The following is a 22663-nucleotide window of genomic DNA, read 5'->3' as shown; positions in this document are numbered from 1 at the left end:
CTGGACAGGGACTGGGAAGCTACATCTTGAGAACCAACTGGTCATTGGCTTCTTTGACTGAACGTTCCATAGGTACCACAAGATGCCCTCAGACACCCTGGGAAGGGGAGGAGGGCCCCTGCATATCCACATAACCGACCAGTAGTTGCATACAGTGTGACCTTGCAAATGTTCCTGTTTCTTGATAAAGTCAAGCCTGAGAACTGGAAATTTCAGCCTGCTTTGAACTGCAGCCCTGGGAAGGCTGAAGGCTTATGCCGAACCCCAGTGCTCCCAAGCCAAGACGTGTTTTCCAGCTGTTGGATATCCGTGTCTGCAATGATTTCTGCATCTCACTCCAGACACTCTGCTTCCACACACCTCTCCCAAGCAAGCAAACACATGCTCCATCATGACTGCCTGATATGTCTTATCGTCTTGTTAGCAATTAATATTACCATGGTAGAAATTGCTAATATGCGATATACAGTAATTAGAATTCAATTTAATTGCTCAGTAGCTTTTAAGCTCTGCATACAAATGTGGCTTCCACTCCCTGGATTACAGAGAATGACACTGGAGGAGAAAGCCATCCCTGAGAAATGGGTGAGGCCAACACAGCCCACCTGAGCTCTGGGGAGCCTGGTACAGGGGAGCCCCAGCACGGGAGGATTTCCCACCCTTCAGGCTGATTGTGAAGGCTGGGGACTGGCAGAGAAGCATCGCTGGGGTGCTGAGCCCACTGCCAGGGGCAGGTGCTGAGGGGAGCCCAGGTGAGCTGGGATCAGATTGGGCGTGCTCCATTGCAACAGAGGATGCAGCCTTTTCTCCTGCGTTTGGGTCTCGGGTGAGACTGGAACCAGACCTTCTTCTTCTGGAATCAGCAGATGCTTCATGTCTAACTGCAGGTAACAAAACTAAAAAAAAAAAAAAAAAAAAAAAAAACCAGAAAAAAGAGGGAACCAAAGGGCATTTTGCAGGGGTCAGTGCCCCTGCACCTGCACTGGGTGCAAGGCAGGGGCTGCCTCACAGGCTGGGCTCTGCAGGCAGTGGGGCAGAGGGGAGAGGGCACATGGCCAGGAGAGAGGGGCTGGGCAAAGAGGGGCATGTCCTGGAAAGGGGGGACTCTGCAAGGCTCTAGGGCACAGGGCAGGTACCGGCTGCAGGCGATCCCAGTATGATGCTGCAGTTAATGCGACTCCTGGGTATCAAAAGGGAAATCCCCAAGCAGTATCTGTGGAGACGGTGTTATCCCTGCAGTGTCTGTCAGGCCAGTAAGATCCAGTGGGAAGTGCTGGTGCCTGCGCTCCCAGCAAGGTGTTAAGAAACTACAGAATCCTGGCAGGAGCTGGGAGAGCTGCTCGGGGTCTGAAAATCTGCTGCAGAAGGAAAGGTTAAAGAGGTGAACCTATGTATCTTGGGGGGGGGGGGGGGGGGGGCGTAAAGATCACTTGATTGTGGTCTTCAGGTACCTGTGTGTGGAAAGTTTTGATAATGGATGGCATAACAAGTTGTTTAACTGAGACAGATTTAAACTGGAAATAAAGCACACATTTTAACAAAAGGTGAAATGAATCTGGGAACAATTTGCTAAAGGATGCACAGAAGGTTTTAAAATGAAGGAGACAAATGATGCTCGGTTTCAGCTTGCCCTTACTGAGGGCAGCGTATCAATCGTAGGGGAGGCTCGTGGGTCTGCATGGTGCGGTCCTGCAAGGTTTATCCGCTGGGTAAATCCTACATAAACAGTGGTTCCAGGAAGGGGCAGGATCTCCTGAGCCTGCTGAGCAGAGGTGGCCAAGAGCCCTGGCTCCACAAGGTGACACTAGTGCTGTCGTGATGAGCAATCCCGCAGCGTGTCCTGGAGTGCTCCCACCAGGACCTTTGCTCACGCATATATATTCTCTTTTTTCGAAGTGTAAGCGCAGAGGCAAAAGTACCTGCATAGAAAGAACTGGATGAGGCTGTTATCTCTAAGGGATTAACGGCTGCTGGTGACTCAGAACTAAGATGACTCAAAGAAAGGCAACATCCAAGGGATAAAGTCAACCACCACGGTCCCATCATCAGCCAATTCCACAAACTCAGCACTGTCTCCTGAGTGATTAGTGCAACCGCACAGGGAGTTTGCAGGGGAACAGTGCTTCATTTTGGCTCTCCATCTCTGAAACTTGGCATCTGTATCTTGTGATAGCTGCTGTGCACAGCCAGCCAGGCCTGGCCAGGGCTAGGAAAAGAGGGCTCGAGAGGATATAGAGAAAGGGCCTTTGATCCCTCTAATTAACTCTGATTTAAAATGTATTTTGAAGCTAAGAATTAGGAGGAAAGCTGGGGTTGCTTTGATGTGTGTGAGTGGATATGGCCACTGCACAGAGGGCACAGATTAGGGGAGGCAGGAAAAGTTTGAGGCAAGGACCTGGGAGCAGAAGGAGCTGACTGGCACCGATGGGGACAGACATGCTGACGCTCCCACTGGAGAGCTGGGAGCAGCGTGGCGGCACTGGGGAACAGCACAGAAGCTGCCCAGTTCCCGGATGGCTGCTCCTGCCAGCGTTTCGCTCTGTGCAGAGGGCTCAGATGCTGCAGCAAAGCCACGGCTGCTCCGTGCTGACAGCACTCGCATCCCCTGCGCTGGCTCCAACAAGGGCACTGGGAAAGGCCACGTGCAGGGCTGCATTGTGCCGGGGCCGCATCCTGCGCGGGGCTGCACTGTGCATATCCCGTTATCGATTTTGCTGCTAGATGTGACTGTGTGTTACCACGGGGATGCTTCCTGCCCTTCCTAACAAAAACAACCACCTGCAGCAGGCGCCAGCACGTTTCTCAGCAGTAATTGCTACACTGCTGGTGGCTGCAGACCCACACCGCCCTTGTGCCCCACGCTTGGTGTCAGCAGAAGACACTGCTGCGGGCCATGGGTCTCCAGCAAAGAGAAATCCCAGGAGCAAACCCCCACCCCCGGGCTGGGGGCTTCTGCAGGTGGGAACAGCGCTTCATGGGATGCTGCGTCCCCGCTTGTGTCCCCGCTGTCCCCGCTGCCCGCGCTGTGCCGGGGCTGCCGCGCCCTCCAGCGGCCGCCCGGGGGGCGGGGGGGGGGGTGCGGCGGAACCCTCCTTTTCGCTTTAAGAAGCGCAGCAGGGCAGCGCGCCCCTTCCCCGTGTCTGTCGGTCCCTGTGGGAACGGTCCCGGGTCCCGGCCCGGCTCCTCCTCGCCTGCCCCAGCCCGCGGTGACTCTGGAGCCGACTGAAGACTCAGCACCTCCAGACCCAGCCCACCAGGAGGCCCCTGGCAGGGGGCAGGGGGGACGGGGCACGGGCACCATCGCCACCAGGGCCTGCCTGGGGCTCCCCAAACTTGGCTTTGGGCAGCTGCAAACGTCCTTCCCCGGGACTGCTGTGCTGCCAGTGGAAATGAGGCGATGGGAAGAGCTGCTGTGTGTCCCAGCGCAGGCACGAGTGCCACGGGAGCTGGTACCAGCAGCGTGGCGGGGGCACGGCTCCATCCTTCCTGCAGTGCCTCCACCTCCGTCCTCCGCTGGCACAGAAGTGACCCTGTCTGTGCAGGGTCAGGAGCCCTGCTCGAGTACAGGCTGAACGGGGGTGTCAGGTATTTTGTGTTACTTCACAGTTGCAGTTGAAGTGCCAACACCTCTGCCTGTCGCGGGAACCTCGAGCCTCAGGCCGAAATGGAGACCTCTGGGCCACCACCGTGGCTGTGGGGCTAAGTGTGGCAGGTCTGGCTGGCTCACCCTGAGGACACTCTGGGTGGCTGTCCCCATCTCCTGAGTGTCACACTGTAGTGGTTCTTCGTGGGGCAAGCCCAGGAACCTGTACTCCGACCTTTAGGCTCCTCCACGCCTCGGTGAGGCCTTCACTGGCACCCACCTTCCAGCCGGTGGGGCTTCCCCCATCAGAGTATGGCAAAGGGGGCAGCAGGCAGAGGTCCTGCCTCGGGGCACACAGGAGGTAAGCAGGCAAAACCCTAAAGCAAGAGGTAAAGCCAAAACTCAGCCCATGGAGGGTCCAGAGACATTTCCCCTCCCTCCTGCCGACAGCATTCGAGGGAGGGACAGACCCAAAGTCAAGGTCATCTCCTCCTGGCCCCGGGCTGTCGTCCCCCAGGCTCAGCAGGGCTGCAAGACCTAGAGCCATTCCCGGCTGCTGCCGTCGCTTGAAGGCATCAGGCTGCTTCTTTCACGAGGTGGCAATGGCGAGTTAGTTTTGTCTTTTCTTTCACTGAGCAGAATAATTAGTGACTCAAAATTCATTAAGCAGCAAGGTCACCCCTGGCAGAGTGGGGATGGGATTCAGAGAAGGTGCTGAGCAGTGTCAGTGCCAGTGTGATAACGAGCCAGCATCTTCCCAGAGCCAGTGGATTCCCCGGGGGAAAGGGAGATGCCCCAGCCAGCAGCATGACCCCTCTCTGCACCCCAATTCCGGGCACAAGGAGCTGGCGGGAGGGCCGAGCTCTGCCGGCTTCAGGAGCAGTGCTGCGTGTTTGCTCTCCGAGTCCTCTGCTGCTCGCCTGGCACTCGGCTTGCAAAGGTCTGTGCTGCTGTGCCAGGCCCAGAGGTGGGCTCATGCCATGCCAATATTTTGGGATAGGATCAAAGGCAAAACCTCTGCAGAGGAGATCCCCCTCTGAGCTGGGATTGTGACCCTGGGAGAGCACCGTCCCCAGGAGAACAGGCTATGTTGCAGGTGCTCAGTGCCAGGGCTGAGTCTCGCACGCCTTCAGGTGTGAGCAGCAGTGGTCCCAGGGCAGATTCCTTAGGGGGAAACTTACTGATGAAGTTCTTTATATTGTTTTTATGGCTGCTTGGAAAAAATAGCTCTGATTATTACAGAAAAAGTTACTTTTACTCCAGAATACTGCTTCACTCAGGGAAGAATTGTTTGTCCTGCTATACCTCTCCTGATTCATTTTGTGATGACGGCAAACCCCTGCCAAGAAATGAGCTCTCTTCTTTCTGACTGGTTGATAGGGTCAATTTTCTTTTCCTTAGTACAAAGGGTGATAAATTCAGACATCCATGTAAATTCATAAGAAAGGATGCCCAGATTGAAAATTGCTGGCCCTTGTGCCGGAGAGATGCACTGTTTTACTTCTATTGGGCATGGCTGGCATTGAGGGCTTTTATGCTTTTATATTCCTGTGACCACAGCAGCATGGCTCCCCCGGGGGCTCGCGGGGGCTCAGGCAGGCTTGGCCCAGGGCTGGCCCGGTACAGGCGAGCAGGGCTGGCTGGCAGCCGGGATGGAGCGATCCAGGCATCACCTGCCTGGGTGCCCGTGCCACCCTCCTCCCGGCTGCAGGACTGCTCATAGTCGGGACCCACTGGAAACCTGGTCAGTGCGACCCACTGGTCATCTTCCCGGGTGTGTGTTGGAGGGTGTAAGCAGAGCTGTGGAGGGAGCAGCTCCCAGGACCTACAGGCTCTCCTGGTAATTATGGGCCAGGGTTTTGCTTGTTTACTTTCCTGTTTGTTTGTTTGCCATGACATAAAAGCAGGTTTCTGGATTTGTTTCTGGCACAACTTCTGCAGTTTCCCTCAACTCTAAGTCCTTCAAGCCTAAAGGGGCTGGCAAGCATCAGAAACTTGAAGTGGATTGCAAATTGCAAAAGGACTTTGGAAAACAACTGAGGAAACAAAGCAGATGGGCTGTGCCGGCACTTGCAGGCTTCTGCTGAAAGAATTCCCCAGTTTTCTAAGCCAGTAACACCCAAGCATGCTCTGCTCGGAGGGACAGCTGTTGTGGTCAGGTTTCCATGCTGGTCAGCCGGTGGTTCTGTGTTTCCATATATTTCTAGGATTTTTCCTCATGGCAATGAGTCTCCCTTCTTCCCTGCCTGGTTGTGGGAGAGTGATGGGGCTGGCAGTGTGCAGCAGCCCCCATTTTCTCCCTGAACTTCTGTTATTTGGGGTTCAACCGCCTGCAGTGCCAATAGGCAGGAATGATGCATAAAACACAGGCTTTTAGGATGCCAAAGTGTTACAAACAGAAATAGGAAAAAAAGGCAGCCGGGCTGCGTAAGCCCCGGGCTGGGTATCATGGGGTGGCTGGGCTGGGGGATGCCCCCTCTTTAAGGGCTGCCAGTCAGTGCTGCTGGCTCAGCACGGCAGCAGACCTCACTTCATCTTAATCATCAGATCATTTAGGTTGGAAAAGATCTTTAAGATCATTGAGTCCAACCGTAAATATACACAGTTGAATTGCTGAGAGGCTCTTTGCCTCTTCTGTCTCCAAACCCTCTGGTATTTAGGTGACATTTTTGCAAAGAGATGTAATACATGCCTGTCTGCACCGCAATGACATGGTCTAATGTTAAATATTAACTTAAAACATGGGTTTTTTTTAAATAAAAAAAAAATCAAGCCCTTTGCACAGTGCTGCCCTGAGGTCACGCTGTGGGGCAGAGAGCTCTGGTCTCACCTGTGGGCTGGTTGAGGGGGTGTGAATGAGCCCAGGTCTCAATGGGCTGCAGGGCTCCTGGACCACAAATTCGTGCCACACAGTGACAGGAGGCTCCACATGCCCATGAGAAGATCCTGACTCCCTAGAGACTGTCACAAGGTGATGCAGTGCCACCAAGGTGTCCGAGTCTGCCCCTCACCCCCTGAACCTCTTGCAGGCCAGGCAGGGAGAGCCCACGAGCATCTTCAGCCGGGGCAGGACACTAACCACAGTAAAAGTCACTGTCTTAAAAAATCCAAAGTACTGATTTTTTCAGCAGGGCACCTGGGAGGGGGCATGTGTCCCCAAAAGGTTGTGGGAGCAATTGGCTCTGAAGTCCGGGGACACTGTCCTCATGACGCTCATCAGCGGGCAGGCAGCCAGGCTGTCACTCCAGCCAGGGCTTGGAGGTTTCCCACCCACTGTACAGCAACCTGTGCCCAGCTGGGGAGGGGGACCAGACCACTTGCTCACTGAATTCTCCAGCTGAGGAGGCCAAGACAAACACCCATGGGTTTCACTTCAGCCGGTAAAGCTGCCTGGGTGAGAGGAGCAGGGGCTGGGAAGTGAGAGGCTGCAGAGGCATTCTGTGGGGAAGCCAAGCAGGACCAGCGACGGATGGAAGGTGTCATTTTCTTTGCATCCAGGGGCTGTTTTGCACAGGTATAAAGTGCTGGTGCTGCACAAGGTGATTAGGAGCCACAATTTACAGGCTGAGGGAGGCAGGATCCAGTACCTGGGAACCCTCTGAAGCTGTCTGGCACTGCCGTCTTACACCTATGCCTCTCAGCAGTACTGGAGTTACAAGCTTCCCTGTCTTCTACGCGCTTCAAGGCTTAATTAAGGTTTGAGAAGCAATTTACAGAGGAAAAGCACAAACATGTAACAATCCCAATGAACAGGTCAGTCAGGAAGAGGCCTGACCCATAATGATGCTTTGCTGGATGTTTTCTGCTGGTACTCGTGTTAGAGCACACGTTTCTGTTGCACTGGGCTCCGCGCAGGGGCAGGCTGCCTGCCTGCAGCACTGCCCTGGTCTGCCCCTGCAAACGCAGCTGGGCTGAAATGGGTGTCTGCCATCGTCCAGCTCCTGCGTGCTGCTGTGTAGCAACAGGACAAAATCCACAGCAAATTTCTTCCCCACTGCCTGCGATGCCAGACTTCAGCAGAGGTGGTGTATTTTTGTTCACATGATACATTGCAAAGGAGCTGTAGGGACAAGTGATCCCAAAACATCTGAGCATTTTTAGTGCTCTGTGAGAGTAGAACCAAATCTGTGGGGAGAGTTAAGACCCCTCATTAATCTTGGGAAATATGTGCAGCATTGCCAAAGAGACCAAACAAAATCATGTGAAATCAAACTGCTATTCAGTGTCTTAGGATTTCTACATCCTTCTTCCTTCACTTCATAAACTGCAGAACAGTTCCTCACAGATATCCAGAATATTTATTAGCATTCAAAATAATAAATAACACCTTCCTTGGGCCCCTGGGCCCATTTTTCCCTGCCAGTGCCACCCTAGAAGCCATACATCAGCAGGGCAATGGTAGTGCGATGATGTACGATGCTGATACATCACCCAAGCTCTGGCACCCTGATGCAGTGCTCCATGCAGGGCTATCGCTCCCGTTATAGATGGCTGGCTGGTGGTGCAGCCCTGACCATTACGAATGAGTCGGGTGGATCCTAAATTTTAATGGATTTTTCATGAAATCCAGAAAAAACTGGACGGTTTACAGGAGGGCAGGCAGATACTGGTGGGTGAGAAAGCTCCGAGGAGCTTTAACAAAACTAGTTTCCACATCTGGTAACTAGTTTGAACTCAGACAAGTAGATAATGGCCAGGCTGGGCAATCCACTGAGCAGCCGTGGGATGAAAGGGTCTTGCAGTCTTTCCCCAGTTGCCAGGCATGGGTGCAAATGTCATGGCCAAGCTCCTTTGCACTCTCCCAGCAGAAGGGCCAATGATGCTATTAGGGATGTTGGCAGGACACAAAGTAAGAGAATTCTACTTCTTCATCCCATAATTATTCTGTATTGTTCTGAGAATAACTGGAGGATTCACAGCTCCCCAGCTGGGCTATCAGACCAGCACATTTCATATGTACTCACCAGGCAGTGCCCAAAACATGATTTTTCAGCCTTGAAGCAGAACAATGGTACAGGATATTTGTTAAAAACAAGAGGATGTGTTCTGATTAGCTTTGGTATGTTTCTGACAAAATTCCTTCTAGTTGCAGTGGCAAAGATAAGGAAAAGTCTGGATTCCTTTCTCAGCTGATAACTATTGTCTTCAGAAAGACACCGGGAGGGGTGAGTAGCCCAGGTGCTCTCATGAGGCACACGCTCCCCTCCTTCACCCTGTGCTGGCATTTGGGATTCTCCCTCCATCATTGCAAAGGCATTTGTCTCCCAGGAAACTTTGGGAATCATGACACCAGAAGTTAGACAGCTACAGCAACAACTCCTGGAAAATATCTCAGTGGTTAAAAAGTGCCCATTGGGAATCTTGGCCTCCTTTCTAACCCAGAAAGGTCCCTGAACAAAGTGCCAGCAGGTGATGGGGGCTCTGCAGTAACTGGGGTCTCTACTCCCTCTGCAAATAAATTGTCATTCCTCCTGTTGTCAGCAGCAGAACGTGACCCGATGTTAATTGTCCTTTGTCTTTTATGTGATGAAATCCACTTCCCTTTCTCCCTTCAAAAAATAGTCGTTAAAAGTCCTAAACAAAACCAGAAAGATCCAGCTCAGCTTTTGGGCTCTTTGGCTTGGGAGGTGCGCTGCGCAGGCAGGTGCGTAGGGAAGATCCTGGCTGCACCAGGCTGCCCCATATCCAGGACGATCAGAGGTTTAAGATCATGCCTGATTCATCCACTGTGCTGAGTTTTGGTGCAGTTTGCAGAGGATTATACTAAATTATGATGATGTGCTTCTTGTTCTTCGAGTCTGTGAGCATTTGAGCAAAGACACCAGAGTTTAAGCAACAGTGGATATGCCACACTTGGGAAGTACATTGGTTTATGGCAAGAAACATAAATGGTCTGTGGATATAAAGACTAAGACGGAAATTTGGAAATGTGTTGCCATCCCTAATGTGCTTACTGACTGTGTACAGATGTTGGCATGCTGGTTCCAAGAGCGGCTTTCTTCCTTTATTCAGCAATGCAGAAGTGCAGGCATTTGCATGATATTCCTCTTGCCTAATTAGATGCCTTCATTTACCACCCTCTAGGCTCCAAGTTTTTATCATTGTGCTCAAAATTTAATAATTTATCAGTGGCACTAAGTTGGTGTGATGTGGTGGTGAGATCCAGTTTGGTGTATCTGTGGTGTGCACATGGAATGTAGAGGAGCTGAATAAAAGAGAGCAGGAGCAGATAATCAGAGTCTGGGGTTTGGGTTTGGTTTTTTAAGTGTGTTAATGACATTGTCATCCTTAATTAAAGATTAGCTTTAACCAGCACCTGCCCACAGCAGCTGTGCTACCTCAGAAGCTGGACTGATGACACGGAGCTGTGGAACTGTGACAATGTGGATATTCCAGCAAAACTGGACATGTGAAGCCCCAGCTCTGCAGGCAGTGATCTGAGCTCTTGGATCACTGGAGCCCTGGGCGCTGGTCACAACGTAAGGTCCTCTTCTCTCCCACAGAGCTCACAGCCAAAGTGAAAAAACCAAACCAAACCAACCAAACAAACAAAAAAAAAAGGAGGTTTTTGCTCCTGACATAACAAACTGAAGAAGAAAATGAAAATACATACCTTCCCAACACACCAACCTGCTCATGTGTGTGTGCTGTTCCAACAGCTTGCTCATGCAGCTGGGAAGCGATCAGAACAGTTTGTCCTTCCTGCTTTTGTGGTTGTTTGGTTGTTGTCTTGTTTTGTTGTTTTTTTCTTTTTATATTGTTCACTTGTATAACACATACTCTGCAAACCCCCAGGAACAATTCTGTCTCAGCCGTCAGTCCAAGCGCTTGTGTTTCAGCAGTAAAGCAGCACGGACAGCTGTGCTCAGCAAAAGGTGCTCAGCACAGCACGGCAGAACTGGACAGAGATAAGCTGCTTCTAAATCAGTAAAGTGGTAAATGAGATGAAGTTCCCTGCGCAGCTCCTAATAATCTGTAAAGATAAAACACTGAAGCTACATTTTAAAGCAAATGGTTTGTCTTTATTACTGTTTTTTAACTAATGGCTGAGTATGAACTAAAAAAACGACAAAATTTGGGTAACTCACATTTCAGGTTGTTTTGCAGAACTTGGAGAACAATTTACTGCTGAATGCATTTGAAAGCAAAAGAGTTAAAAGTTACAGACCTAACTTAAAGCTACAAAAAATAGTCTCGATGCCAACAGGTGTACAGAAACCACCAAGCCTTAATGCTGCTCTCGTTGCTGATGACTTCCAGAATGTGACCCGGCTCCCTCTGAAAGCCATGGGGCATTTCCTTGCCTCCCTGGGAGGTTCCATCTTGTTTGTTTTTTTTTTAAGTTATACCTGTGGGTAATTGAGAATACTTCCTTACATGCTGCACCAGCAAGCTAATTGTTTGTTATGACATAAGCACTTCTGTTGAGTGTGGCAAACATTGTTCAATAGGCATGTCAAACCTTTTGTTAGACAAATTTATCCAAGCTGAGATATGCAGCATTCCCAGGCAGTCAGGATCCAGCCACACACCCTGCTCTGGCTGCAGCTGTGCAGCTGCTGCCCAGGTTGCTGGTTTAACTGCTCTCACCACCCTGCTGCCGGAGGTTACTCCTACGATCTCACAGCTCAGCTGCTCCCGGGAGCATCCCTTATCCTGCCTCAGCCCAAATGAGTAGCGTTAGCTCCAACAGTCCAAGGTGCAGATCATTACCAGATCAGGCCACTTCGGCTGAAATACTCGAGGGAGCAACTGAGCAGGTTGTGCTGGGCTCGGGAGCAGGATTAACCTGGGACAGGGCATGGCCGGGCAGTGTGGCAGGGAGCTGGGAGGCATAAAGCCATCTGCCACCTCGGATACATTATCTCCTGGCTGTGTGAGCCGACGCCAAGGCTGGGCTTTGCCAGCCATCACGTTCATTCTAGGATACCTAACACCACATCGAAAGGGCCAAGACTACACGATGCAATGTGCTGACCTGGCACAAATTCCACTGATACAAATTTGTTCTGAAGTTTAGCAGAGAGGTGAATTTGCCCCAGCAGACCTTACGCAGATCAGGTTGTCCCCTGCCTTCCAGCTGCCGGCAGGAGCCAAAGGGCAGCGTAAGCACAGGCAGTGTGTGCTGAACCCACACGGTGTGTCTCTGCCGCCATCTGATCCAGAGCACATCGACAAGGTGGGTGATCCACTGTACGCAGAGCTGGTACTTGCCTGGAAGCTGGTTTAGAAAACAGTAATCTGGGTGTGCTGACATTCTCTAATTATTGAAAGCTGAACCAAAGACAATCTGCTCCCGCCTCTTTAATGGAGACAAACTGTTTTACACAGAACCTGTGTAGTTTGGAGACTTTATGTGGAGAATTGGTTAGCTGAACAAGGGCACTTTAACATCGGAATGTTGAGTCATCAAGATCTTAAGAAGTATCGAAGACAGCTTACGTGAAGACTAATGGTTCACAAAGACACTCTATCCTTGTTATCTTTGGTGAAAGTAAGAACAAGGACCTTATGGTTAAAGAAATGAGAACTATGCCCAGAAACAAAGAGTGCTGACGAAGGTTGACCTTTTAGGTGGCCAGCCAATGAGGAGCTTAACTTTTGCAATATGTATGACCTAATTATAACTGCTATAAAATATGTAACCGTAGCTTAATAAATGGAGTATGCTGATCTCTCATATTGAGCGACTGCTTCTTCCCTCCGTTCCGGCAAATGGCAACAAATTGGCGCCCGAACAGGGACCAGGAACGGGACCAGAGGACATAGGACCGGCGACCCGATAGCGGAGTCCGGACCCGGCGACCCGATAGCGGAGTCCGGGAGCCACGGTCGGCGGAGAATTTGAGTGCGGTCCTGTAAGCAGCGCAGGAGGCGGAAGGGATATCTTCCCCGCGCCCGGGAGCACCTATAGAGGCTGTCCCGCCTGCTACGCGCCGCCGAAGTCTGCAAAGGCTGCAATTGCGCGCAAATTGAGGTATGAACAGACAAGCGGCGTATAATTTGCTCGAATGCTTTTTAGAAAAGCGGGGCACTGAGGGGATAGATCTGAAAAAGGAACTTCCTGACTTATTAAGCTATGGCGTGGTCAGGGGATTTTTTGCAGATCCTAATACAGTTTTTGAGGAAAGCGAGTGGCGAAAGCTAGGGGATAAATTATTCGATGCTGTTATAAGTGAGGAAAAAACAGCAAAGAAATTAATGAAGCCGTGGCGGGCAGTTATAAATACTATCACTATGCATAAAGCTGAACAAAAAGTTGCTGCTGCTGCAGCTGAGAGGCTAGACGGTACGGCTTCTACCAGAGTGCCCTCTGTGCAGCAAGCAAGTGCTACTCCTTCGCCTGACTGCCCTTTGCCCCCTTCCGTGCGCACCTTGGTTGTCCCACAGAACCCTAGTGGACCTTGGGATCTATCCCATTTAAGTTCCACTTTAGGAAATGGGTCGACAAGCTCACATCAAGCTGACGGGGTAGCTCTAAGGGAGATGCTCACGGCTCCTCCTGCCTCCACAGCAATAATCGACACTAGTGAGGCAGAACAACCGGTGCTAGGTACTGTCGCACCAGCCTCTGGACGAGGAAATAATCCCTTTTTGGGCCGTGGTGTGTCAAACCTTGCTTCAGAACGTCAGCGATGTTGGCAAAAGGTCGCGGAGGCGGCTATGAGCTCAGGCGATCAAGAAGCTGCAGCTAATCTCATAACTGAAACATCTGCATTTCCAGTCATGTATCAGCCAGATGGCCAAGGTAACCTAATGGCCACAATTCAGAATTTAGATTGGAAACTACTTACTCAGTTACGAGCCACAGTTAATGATTCAGGTATTAAGGGAGAGCCTACACGCCAGATGTTAGACTACCTTTGGGGAACTAACATCTTGCTTCCAGGGGATATACGAAGTATAATGAAGTTAATTCTTACACAACATCAACAACTATTGTTTAATGCACACTGGCAAGCAGCCTGTATGAGGTCCGTAGCCGAAGTGAGACAACCAGGCGACCCTTTGCACGGGGTTACACTTGATGAGCTTATGGGACTTGGCCCCTATTTACGTCTTGAAGCTCAGGCGTTAATAGGTCCAGATAAAGCTAAGGAGGCAATGTTACTTGCTCGACAAGCTTTTGATCAGCTTAAAGAGCCTGGGGGAATTCCTTCCTACATGGGAATTAAACAAGGAAGGGAAGAGCCTTTTGGATTGTTCATTGACAGGGTGGCCAGCGCTATACAAGCGGCAGGCGTTCCCGACTATCTGAAAGGTTCCATTTTAAAGCAATGCGCAATCCAAAACTCTAATCCTGCTACTCGAAACATTTTAGCCACCCTTCCCGCCACTTGGTCAATCGAGGAGGGTTTAGAGCGGATGGCACAGGTACCAGTGGGACCACAAGCTATGCTAGTGGAAGCTGTGAAAGAGTTAGGGAAAAACTTACAAGAGCATACCCGCTCATCGCACAGCCAAATTATGGCAGCTCTTGCACCTTTGCAAACTCCGGTAACTCGTCCGGCGCCCCGTGGATCAGTTCGTCCCCGGTGTTACCGTTGCGGAGTAATCGGACATATGAGAAGAGAATGCAACGCAGGTCCAGTCTGGTGTAAACGATGCAATTCTGACTCGCATGCTGAAACAACTTGTAAACAAAGAAGGTCGGGAAACGGGACGACCAGCGGGAGGAACCGCCCCGCGTCGACACAAAATGCGGCTGCTTATCCAGCATCCACCAACAACAACCCTTTTCTCTCCAACCCGCCACCAGCGGAAGCCTTGGGCTGGACCTGGCAACAGCAGTAAATTGCACCCTAATAGACTCTAACACCACGCGAATTGCTACGGGTGTACAAGGACCTGTTCGAGTAAATGGCCAAGCCGTTGGAGCATTATTAATAGGTCGCTCCTCAGCCACTATGGAGGGTCTCACTGTGTTAACGGGCCTGATTGATAAAGACTATCAAGGTACACTCTGGGTCCCTAGCTGATGGGTGAAGCCGGTAGTAGAAGAGAATAATAAAAATAGTCCCGAAGAGCAGCAAAAAACAGTACGAAATACTGCTCCCGTCCGTGACGAGACGTAGTACCACGTCAGATGCTATCACAGGGGAAGGCTCACGTGTGAGCGAACTGAAAGAACTATCTGTTACCGTAATAATTTGTATTATATGCTATTATTATGATCCTTAGGTTTTATGTAGATGTTACACTTACGGAAAAGAGTAGTGGTGTTGTAAAAAGCTTGCAAATTGCTAGTGTGAGAGTTGCTTAAACGAACAGTTTATATTAACTAAGCTGTTGCTTGCTACAGGGCATGAATTGTTAAACAGTGACTAATATTTCTACTACCAAACCCACTGGGTCGAATTGATAATTGAGCTGACAAAAAGATTATTGGTTGGCGGTCTCGAGTACAGTAAGACCAATCTAATGCTGGATATTTGGCCTGTCTCCAAAGAAGATCAACGGTTTGTTTGAAAATTAAGTAAGACCAAGTGAAAAACATCTTTGAAACAGTGATTTATCTTTTAGGTCCACATTATTAAGAAAAGTTTTGAGTCTCATATCATACAACATTAGTGTAAACATAGATGATGGCACTGTTTTTGGGGATTAGTCTATTAAATGTGGTTGTTGTTTTTGCTTTACATAGAATAGACCCTAGACAAAATATGTGGGTTACATGGGCAAATCAATCAGGAGTTACAGATTTTTGTCTTTCCCTGCAGAAAGCAAGTGATCCTTTCCGAACATGTCTAATTGGTTACCCTTATATACATTGGCCTGATTTTGAACCTTTGGGAGTAAATTATACAACCATAGATCAATCATACTTAACCTGGTTAAACCGGAAGTATAATGACATGAATTTTGGCTTTGGTGATAACTGTACCTGGTGGAATAGTACACTTGTTAAAAATACGTATTTTTTACAACAGTTGATTTACCATTTAAATAAATCAATCCATTTACCTCAGCAAGAATTAGACCTATGGGGTTCTTTTCCAGCTGCTGGGCCTTTAGTAAATGTTAGTCAAAAGCTTAATTGTACCAGAGTTTACCCCCTATTTCGACCTATCAATGGCTCAGGTGCTATCATGTTTGGAGATTAATGGAAACGCATCATGCACCGTGATAATGTAATACAATTTTACTTAGGATATCAGAATGTATCAGGGAATTCTAACCATTGGAACACCTCAAAATATGCCGGTGAATTTGATGTGGAAAGTGTTACGGCGAAATTATTACCGGAAGGATATTTTCTAATATGTGGAGACAGAGCGTGGCCTGCCATACCATTTCGTCCCGTGGGAGGACCCTGTTATATAGGCAAGTTAACCATGTTTGCACCCACCATGCGTGACTTGGTAAGACAAGCGAATAGAGCAAAACGCAGTCTTAATGATATAAAGCCAGATTGTAATGATAATGTAAATCTTGGCACAGTGGCTGGAACTGTAGCTCTTTCATTTTTTCTTCCTGGTGGCGCAGCAGCTGCGAATTGGGCTAAAATAAAAACTCTAGCTTGCTGGGCAGTGAAACAATTTAATTCTACAACTGACATTTTATCAGGTCTTGCCACTGATGTTGATAGCTTACGCCACGCAATCTTGCAAAATAGAGCTGCTATAGATTTTTTGCTTTTAGCAAATGGGCATGGATGTCAGGATTTTGAAGGCATGTGTTGTCTAAATCTTTCTGATCATTCACAAAGTATTCATCGACAGCTAGAAGAGTTAAGAAATCGTATGCATCATGTCAAAGAAGGTTCATCAGGCATAGATTCTTGGTTTGCTTCTTTAGGCATAAATGGATGGTTAAGAGACTTGTTAAAACAGGGTTTATCTGTATTGCTGTTTATTGCTTTATTATTGCTTTTGTTACCTTGTATTCTTTCTTGTATCCGAAAATTATTTGAACGTGTTACCCAATCCTTCCTTGTCCAAAAAGAAAACGGGGGAATTGTGGAGAATTGGTTAGCTGAACAAGGGCACTTTAACATCGGAATGTTGAGACATCAAGATCTTAAGAAGTATCGAAGACAGCTTACGTGAAGACTAATGGTTCACAAAGACACTCTATCCTTGTTATCTTTGGTGAAAGTAAGAACAAGGACCTTATGGTTAAAGAAATGAGAACTATGCCCAGAAACAAAGAGTGCTGACGAAGGTTGACCTTTTAGGTGGCCAGCCAATGAGGAGCTTAACTTTTGCAATATGTATGACCTAATTATAACTGCTATAAAATATGTAACCGTAGCTTAATAAATGGAGTATGCTGATCTCTCATATTGAGCGACTGCTTCTTCCCTCCGTTCCGGCAAATGGCAACAACTTTATATACCCGCCAGCCCCCTTGTCCGTGCAGATCCTAAGTGTCATTGTAAGGTTCAGATCTCGGAAGTCTCCTAGACTAAAATTTCAGATGAGAAGTGTTTTTTTCCAAGCCTTCACTATTTTTACTTTAGAAATGTACTTGTCTTTGGATTGATTTGTTTGAGAGCATGCTGCACCAGCTGATGTTCAAAAGGTTTTTCCCCTGTAAAGACTTGAGGCCAGAGGTTTAGGAAAAACATATTTTTGAAGTGAAAGATTGTACTTTGTAAGCTTGAATAAATGGTTGGACGTGCAGCCAGTACAGAACTTTAAACAGTTGGAGATTTAATCACTACATTAATAAAAATATGAAAGCCCAAGAAAGTGACTAATATGAATCTTATAATTTAATTTTCTGCAGTGTATTAGTGAGCAAATAACTGTTAAAGCAAAAAATGAGGGTTCATCCAGAAATGTGCACAGTACAAATTATTCAATCTTGTAAAAAGCTTAGATGCTTGGAAAGAAAGGAGAGTGTGCATCATAGATTTGTGGAAATAACAAATAGCTCCTTTACTAAAAAGCAATCATCTGCATAATAAAACATTAACAGATATTTTAAGTTGCAGTCATTGCCTGTATAATGAAAACTGTAAGACGATAATGAATTTTCTATCCTCACGCGGTTTATACACAGCATTTAATTTCCTTATTTCCACTCCTCAAGTTACGTTCCCTGTTCTAAATAATTTCTTTTTCGTTTCTAGTCCAGACTAACCGTTCTTCCCTTTGGAAGAGAGAACATATCTAGTCCATCTGAAATCTGCTTTGCTTTGTTTTGCCAGTCACCCTGTCAGAGACATCCCTGATAATGGAGCGATGCTCGGCGGTGTGCCCATAGCACAACTGCTGGCCCACATCAGTCATTTCTGTTTTCACAGGACATTGTGAGATGCAGGCACAAAGGTATAACAGCATGATTTTTTTCTGGCATTTTTGTCACCTGCTCTCTGTTGACAAGTGCCACCACGCTCCTGAGGTCCTTCCCTGCGCCAGGTGCGCTGGCTCCGTGGGATGGCGATGTTTGGTGTTCGTGGTGTGGGACATGGCCCCTGTGGCCAGGGGGCTGCAGCTGGGGCTTTGCTGAGCCTCTCCTGGGCACACATGGGGACCCAGTGACCTGTTGCATCGTTTCTTCACAGGTAACCGGCAGTAGGACGGGAGGTCTCAAGTTGTGTTGGAGGGGTTAGATGGGGTATTAGGAAAAATTCCTTCCCCGCAAGGGTTGTGCAGCCCTGGAACAGGCTGCCCAGGGGGTGCTGGAGTTACCGCCCCTGGGGTGTTCAAACAACACACAGGTGTGGCGCTTAGGGACATGGTTAGTGGTGGCCTTGGCAGCGCTGGGTTAACAGTCCGACTTGATCTTAAAGGTCGTTCCTGACCCACATGGTTCGGTGACTTTGAGACAGGGGAAACGCTGTGGCTGTTCCCCATGGACACGGTGGGAGATCGAAGCTCCCCAAAGCTGGTGTGGTGCCAGGAGGGATGTCCCCTCCCTGTGCTGGCCCTGCAGCATGGGCAGCCCAGCCCCACTCAGGAGAGCCCTGGCATCCCCCCAGGCTGCCTTGCCTCGGCTGGCTGGGGACAGGAGAGGGACAGCTGGTGGGGACAGCCTGGGGGTGACAGGAGGGGACATCAGGTGGTGACAGCCTGGGGGTGACAGGACATGGGGCGGTGATGGGCGCAGGACTGTTGGGAGAGACACCACAGGCCCAGGGGCTGATGGGAGGTGACACTGGGTGGTGAAGGCCCCCGGGGGGGTGACGGGTGACATCACAGACCAAGTGGGTGGGTGGCAGGAGACCGGGCAGTGACAGCCAGGGGGTGACAGGACACCAGGCAGTAGCAGGCCTAGGGGTGACAGGAAGGACGCCACAGGCCCGGCGGGAGGGACGCTGGGCAGTGACAGGCCTCGGGGTGACACGAGGGACACCACAGGCCCAGAAGGTGATGGGACACCGAGCAGGGACAGCCTGAGGGGTGACGGGAGGGATACCGGGTGGTGACAGCGCGGGGGTGACCGCTGGGACCACAGGCGGTGCCAGCCAGGGGGACAGAGGCCACCGCGGAGGCCGGTAACGGCTGTCCCCCAGGGCGCGCGGGGCCGCCGGGGCAGAGCGGGCGGAGCCGCCGCGCGCCCACGTGACGCGGGCTTTTGTCATACTGCGCTGGGTCACGTGCGGCGCGGCGGGTGGGCGTGGTGCGCCGTTGCGCCTGCGCAGTAACGCGCTCGCGGCGGCCCGTGCGGTTGGCGGCCGGGAAACCCCTCGGCGGCAGGCTGAGGCGGGGGTGCCCGAGTCGCCATCGCCAGCTGCGGGGCCTGCCGGCGCTGCCTGCCAGCGGGCGAGCAGAGCCTGAGCCGGGGCCGCGGGGGCCTCTCCCCTTCAGCCCGCGCTGCCAGGAGTGGGACGGGCGCCGCCGCCGCCCAGGGCGATCGCTGAGGGCCGCGGACCGGAGTCGTTGCGGGGGCGGCGGCCGGGGCCTCGCACCGCCGCTGCGATGGAGCCCTGAGGCCTCCCCCCGCCGAGTCTGCCTGAGGCCGCGGGGCCTGGCCATGGCTGAGTGCCGCGGCCTCTGAGCGCCGCCGGCCCGCCCGAGCTCGGTCCGCGCCGCTCGCCCCGGCCCCTCGGCGGGCCCTCACCCGGCGCGGAGGCCGCAGGGCCGTCTGCCGCGGTAGGCGCCGGCGCGCAGCGGGCACCGCCTGGCCCGACCATGTCGTGCGTCCATTACAAGTTCTCCTCAAAGCTCAACTATGATACGGTCACCTTCGACGGGCTCCACATCTCCCTGTGCGACCTCAAGCGCCAAATCATGGGCCGCGAGAAGCTGAAGGCGGCCGACTGCGACCTGCAGATCACCAACGCCCAGACCAAAGAAGGTGCGTGGGGCGGCGGGGGCGGCCCCGCAGGGGGCCGGGGGCTGCGGGGGCCGCGCTGCGCTCTTTGTGGCTCTTTGTGGCTCGGCCCCGCGGGGCGTGAGTCAGCCGGGGCCCGGTCCGAGGCCTGCGGCGGCCCGGGCGGGGAGCGGCGCCGGGCGTTAAGCGGGGCGCGGGGCGGTGATGGCGCTGGGCCGCGGTCGGTTGCCGTGGCTCGTGCTGGGCCTCGCAGCGCTGCTCTTTTGTCGTTGTTGTGACAACGTCCGTCTCAGACGCGCAGCTAGGCGTAGAGGGATACGTGGTTGAGGTGCGACTTGTAGGGCTTACAAAAGTTTTGGGTGCCTGGATTTCTAGGTAAATTGCTAAGGAAATGTGGGAGGATAGCTTACAGTAACAAACTTGCCAGATTTCTTTGAATTCTGGCGGAGAAAGCTGGAAGCGATGGAAATAGAACAGATGGTTAACTTCCAGAAACAGGTGGGTTTGGTGACTGATTTTGTCTTCAACTTCTTTTGCCCACTTCATTGGGAAACTGGTTTTGTGTCCGTTGCAGAAACTGCCCACTAACATCATTTCGGATCCAGACTGTATCTGTGAGTTCTAATCTATGCAGAGCCTACAAAGCCGTGTTGCACATGGAATTCTCTGTATTTAAATTATACTTCGGAATTTCTTGTAACTTCTTTTCTACACCAAAGGCATTGTCATTGAGATGCGATTGAGCATCATTTCATCATTCATTTCTAACTTTTTATTTTCCCCCTGGCAGTACATGTTAACCATAACCTGGCAGTACTGAAGTTTTATGGCAGAAAGTTTATGATTAATGTATATAAAGAAATGTTGTTAGTAAAGTCATAAATTAGTTTAATAAATGGTGATTGATTCTCAGAGATAATGGTTTTGTATTAGTATGATACTTCAGTTTGGTAATCTGCCATCTTGATAAGTTTGAATGCGATTAAAGACTTCAGGTTTTAACTTTTCAGAAATAGAGTTGTAAAGCGTTTCAGTTTTTAAACATTAGAATTCATTTTATCCTGTGGTTTGGTGACACTGCAACAGTCTTCTCTTTAAAATGTGTACTACTGGTTCTTGTCTCTTCCTCCTTCATGTATTAAAACTTAAGTAGAGTGATTCGTACGTTTTGGTGGCTGTAACTTCAGCCCTAGCCTTTAAAGTGGTTGGACCTAAAGCTTGTCGTTTATCTGCAGATATTTAAACTATTTTCAGAAGGGTATCTGTGAAGAAACTTAAAAGCACAGTGTTAGGGATCTTAGGGATGCCACTGGATAGCATGATATATGTAGGTGGAGATACATCTCAGAAGTCTTGAATTTTTCTAGTACTATTGAATAAAATTGTCAGGAGCTTTTGAAAAATACTTAATTTGCTTTAAGGGCTTTGCTGCGGAAGGGTCTCTGAACTTGGTTTTCAGTTGCTAATGGACTTTCAGCCTCACAAATGCTAGCCGGCTGGATGGCCAACTGGCTGACATCAAACCTGTAATAAGATGGGTCTATGTAAAACAGAGCCTTTAAAACCAGAATGTTGGATGGTAATAAACTGTGATGGAGTCCAGTTATTATCACCAGAAAGAAAAATGTTTTGAAGTAGGCCAAATGTAGGCCAAACATGTGGATTCTGTTTTAGCAGGTGAGGAACACAAGGCAAATGTTTTAGAAGAAAAAAATCATGCTTATAAATGTGTTGCCCCATAAAGTGTTACTCCAGTATGCATGATAGTTTTACCAGGTGTGCTGCCTTGTTTTCGTATGTGAACAGAATTCAGTGAAGGAAAAACATTTGCTTCACTAGATTATGCTAAATGTGGTGTTGCCTAAAGGTGAAGTTGAAGAAGGGATATCTATACTTTAAAGAGCATCGTGCTTGTTTAACAGGGACAAGATCATCCTTCTCTAGGTAGGTAGTGTTGCAGTTTGACCTTTGTAAAATCAGTATGAAATTTTAAATTGTATTTTACTGATTCAGATGCTTACCGAAGCTTTAGTAAGGGTGTCTTCCATGTGGAAATACAAAAATCCCCCAGTGGTTTGCATAGCGAAGCTAGAGAACATAAAACATGTGTGCCAGTTTTTTTGTTCAGGAGATGCTTAAACTGACCTTCAGAAGATAAAGGAATAAACTAGACCAGGATACTCTGCCTACATGGGATGTTTGGAATTCTTACATATGGACATAAACTATTCATTTTTCGTAACTTTGTGCAGGAGTCTTGACTAAATGTTAAAATTGTCTTGGAAAGAAAAAGTGTACCTTGAGTGAGGATGGCCTACTTGTTCAGATTTTTCAGAGTACTCTAAGCTCTTACAGTACAGTAACTTATTTTTCATAATGGGAAGCTAGTAGCAGGAGCAGTGCTAATACAGGCTAAAAGTAAAAAGGATTTTAAATACCAGTGGGGAAAAAAATAAGATGAACTCTTTTAAGATGCTGGGAAGGCAGACTGGATGGTTGGGACTTCTTTTAAAAAGGCAGATGGGTGTGTGCCCTCTTCCATGTTTACTATAGAGGCAAGTTCTATAGAGTCAGAATTCCCTTCAAAAAGCCTGTACTGAAGAATGGTGCGTTTAAACTTGCATCCTTTTAATTTGATCTTGAATGCCTTGAGCTGTCTTTTATAATAGGTGTTCTCTCAATATTGTGGAAGACCTGTGAGCTCAAGAAGTGAGGTTTCTTGAGTGCGCTTTCCTGCCCTGTAATGTTCTGACTCAAAATGCGTGGAGAATGTGCTGTTCTGCTCATCAGGAAAATACAAAAAAATATAAAACCAAAAAATGGGGCTCTGAACTGGTCTTGGATTAAGAGTTTTAA

The 22663-nt window shown here is 49.5% G+C and overlaps 1 protein-coding gene across 7 annotated transcripts in view; it reads left to right on the top strand.

Annotated features, from left to right (window-relative positions):
- RBBP6 (RB binding protein 6, ubiquitin ligase) overlaps nt 1–22663 on the top strand; it is an 87892-nt gene that overhangs the window by 36727 nt on the left and 28502 nt on the right. For 4 of the 7 annotated variants that reach the window (XM_080384407.1, XM_080384405.1, XM_080384406.1 and 1 more), the window contains exon 1: nt 18954–19831. The exons of 1 other annotated variant lie outside the window; for it this stretch is intronic. In XM_080384407.1, coding sequence (XP_080240533.1) covers nt 19666–19831 — 166 coding nt within the window. In that variant the 5' untranslated portion in view covers nt 18954–19665. Of the gene's footprint in view, nt 1–18952; nt 19832–22663 lie in introns of those variants that run through there. 2 more of the 7 variants (XM_080384404.1, XM_080384410.1) reach the window with 2 other exon arrangements.

Source organism: Falco punctatus (genome assembly GCF_963210335.1).
Source record: "Falco punctatus genome assembly, chromosome: 4".
Lineage (NCBI taxonomy): Eukaryota > Metazoa > Chordata > Aves > Falconiformes > Falconidae > Falco > Falco punctatus.
The sequence above is the reverse complement of the archived record's forward strand: the minus strand, read 5'-3'. Positions and strand labels throughout refer to the sequence as shown.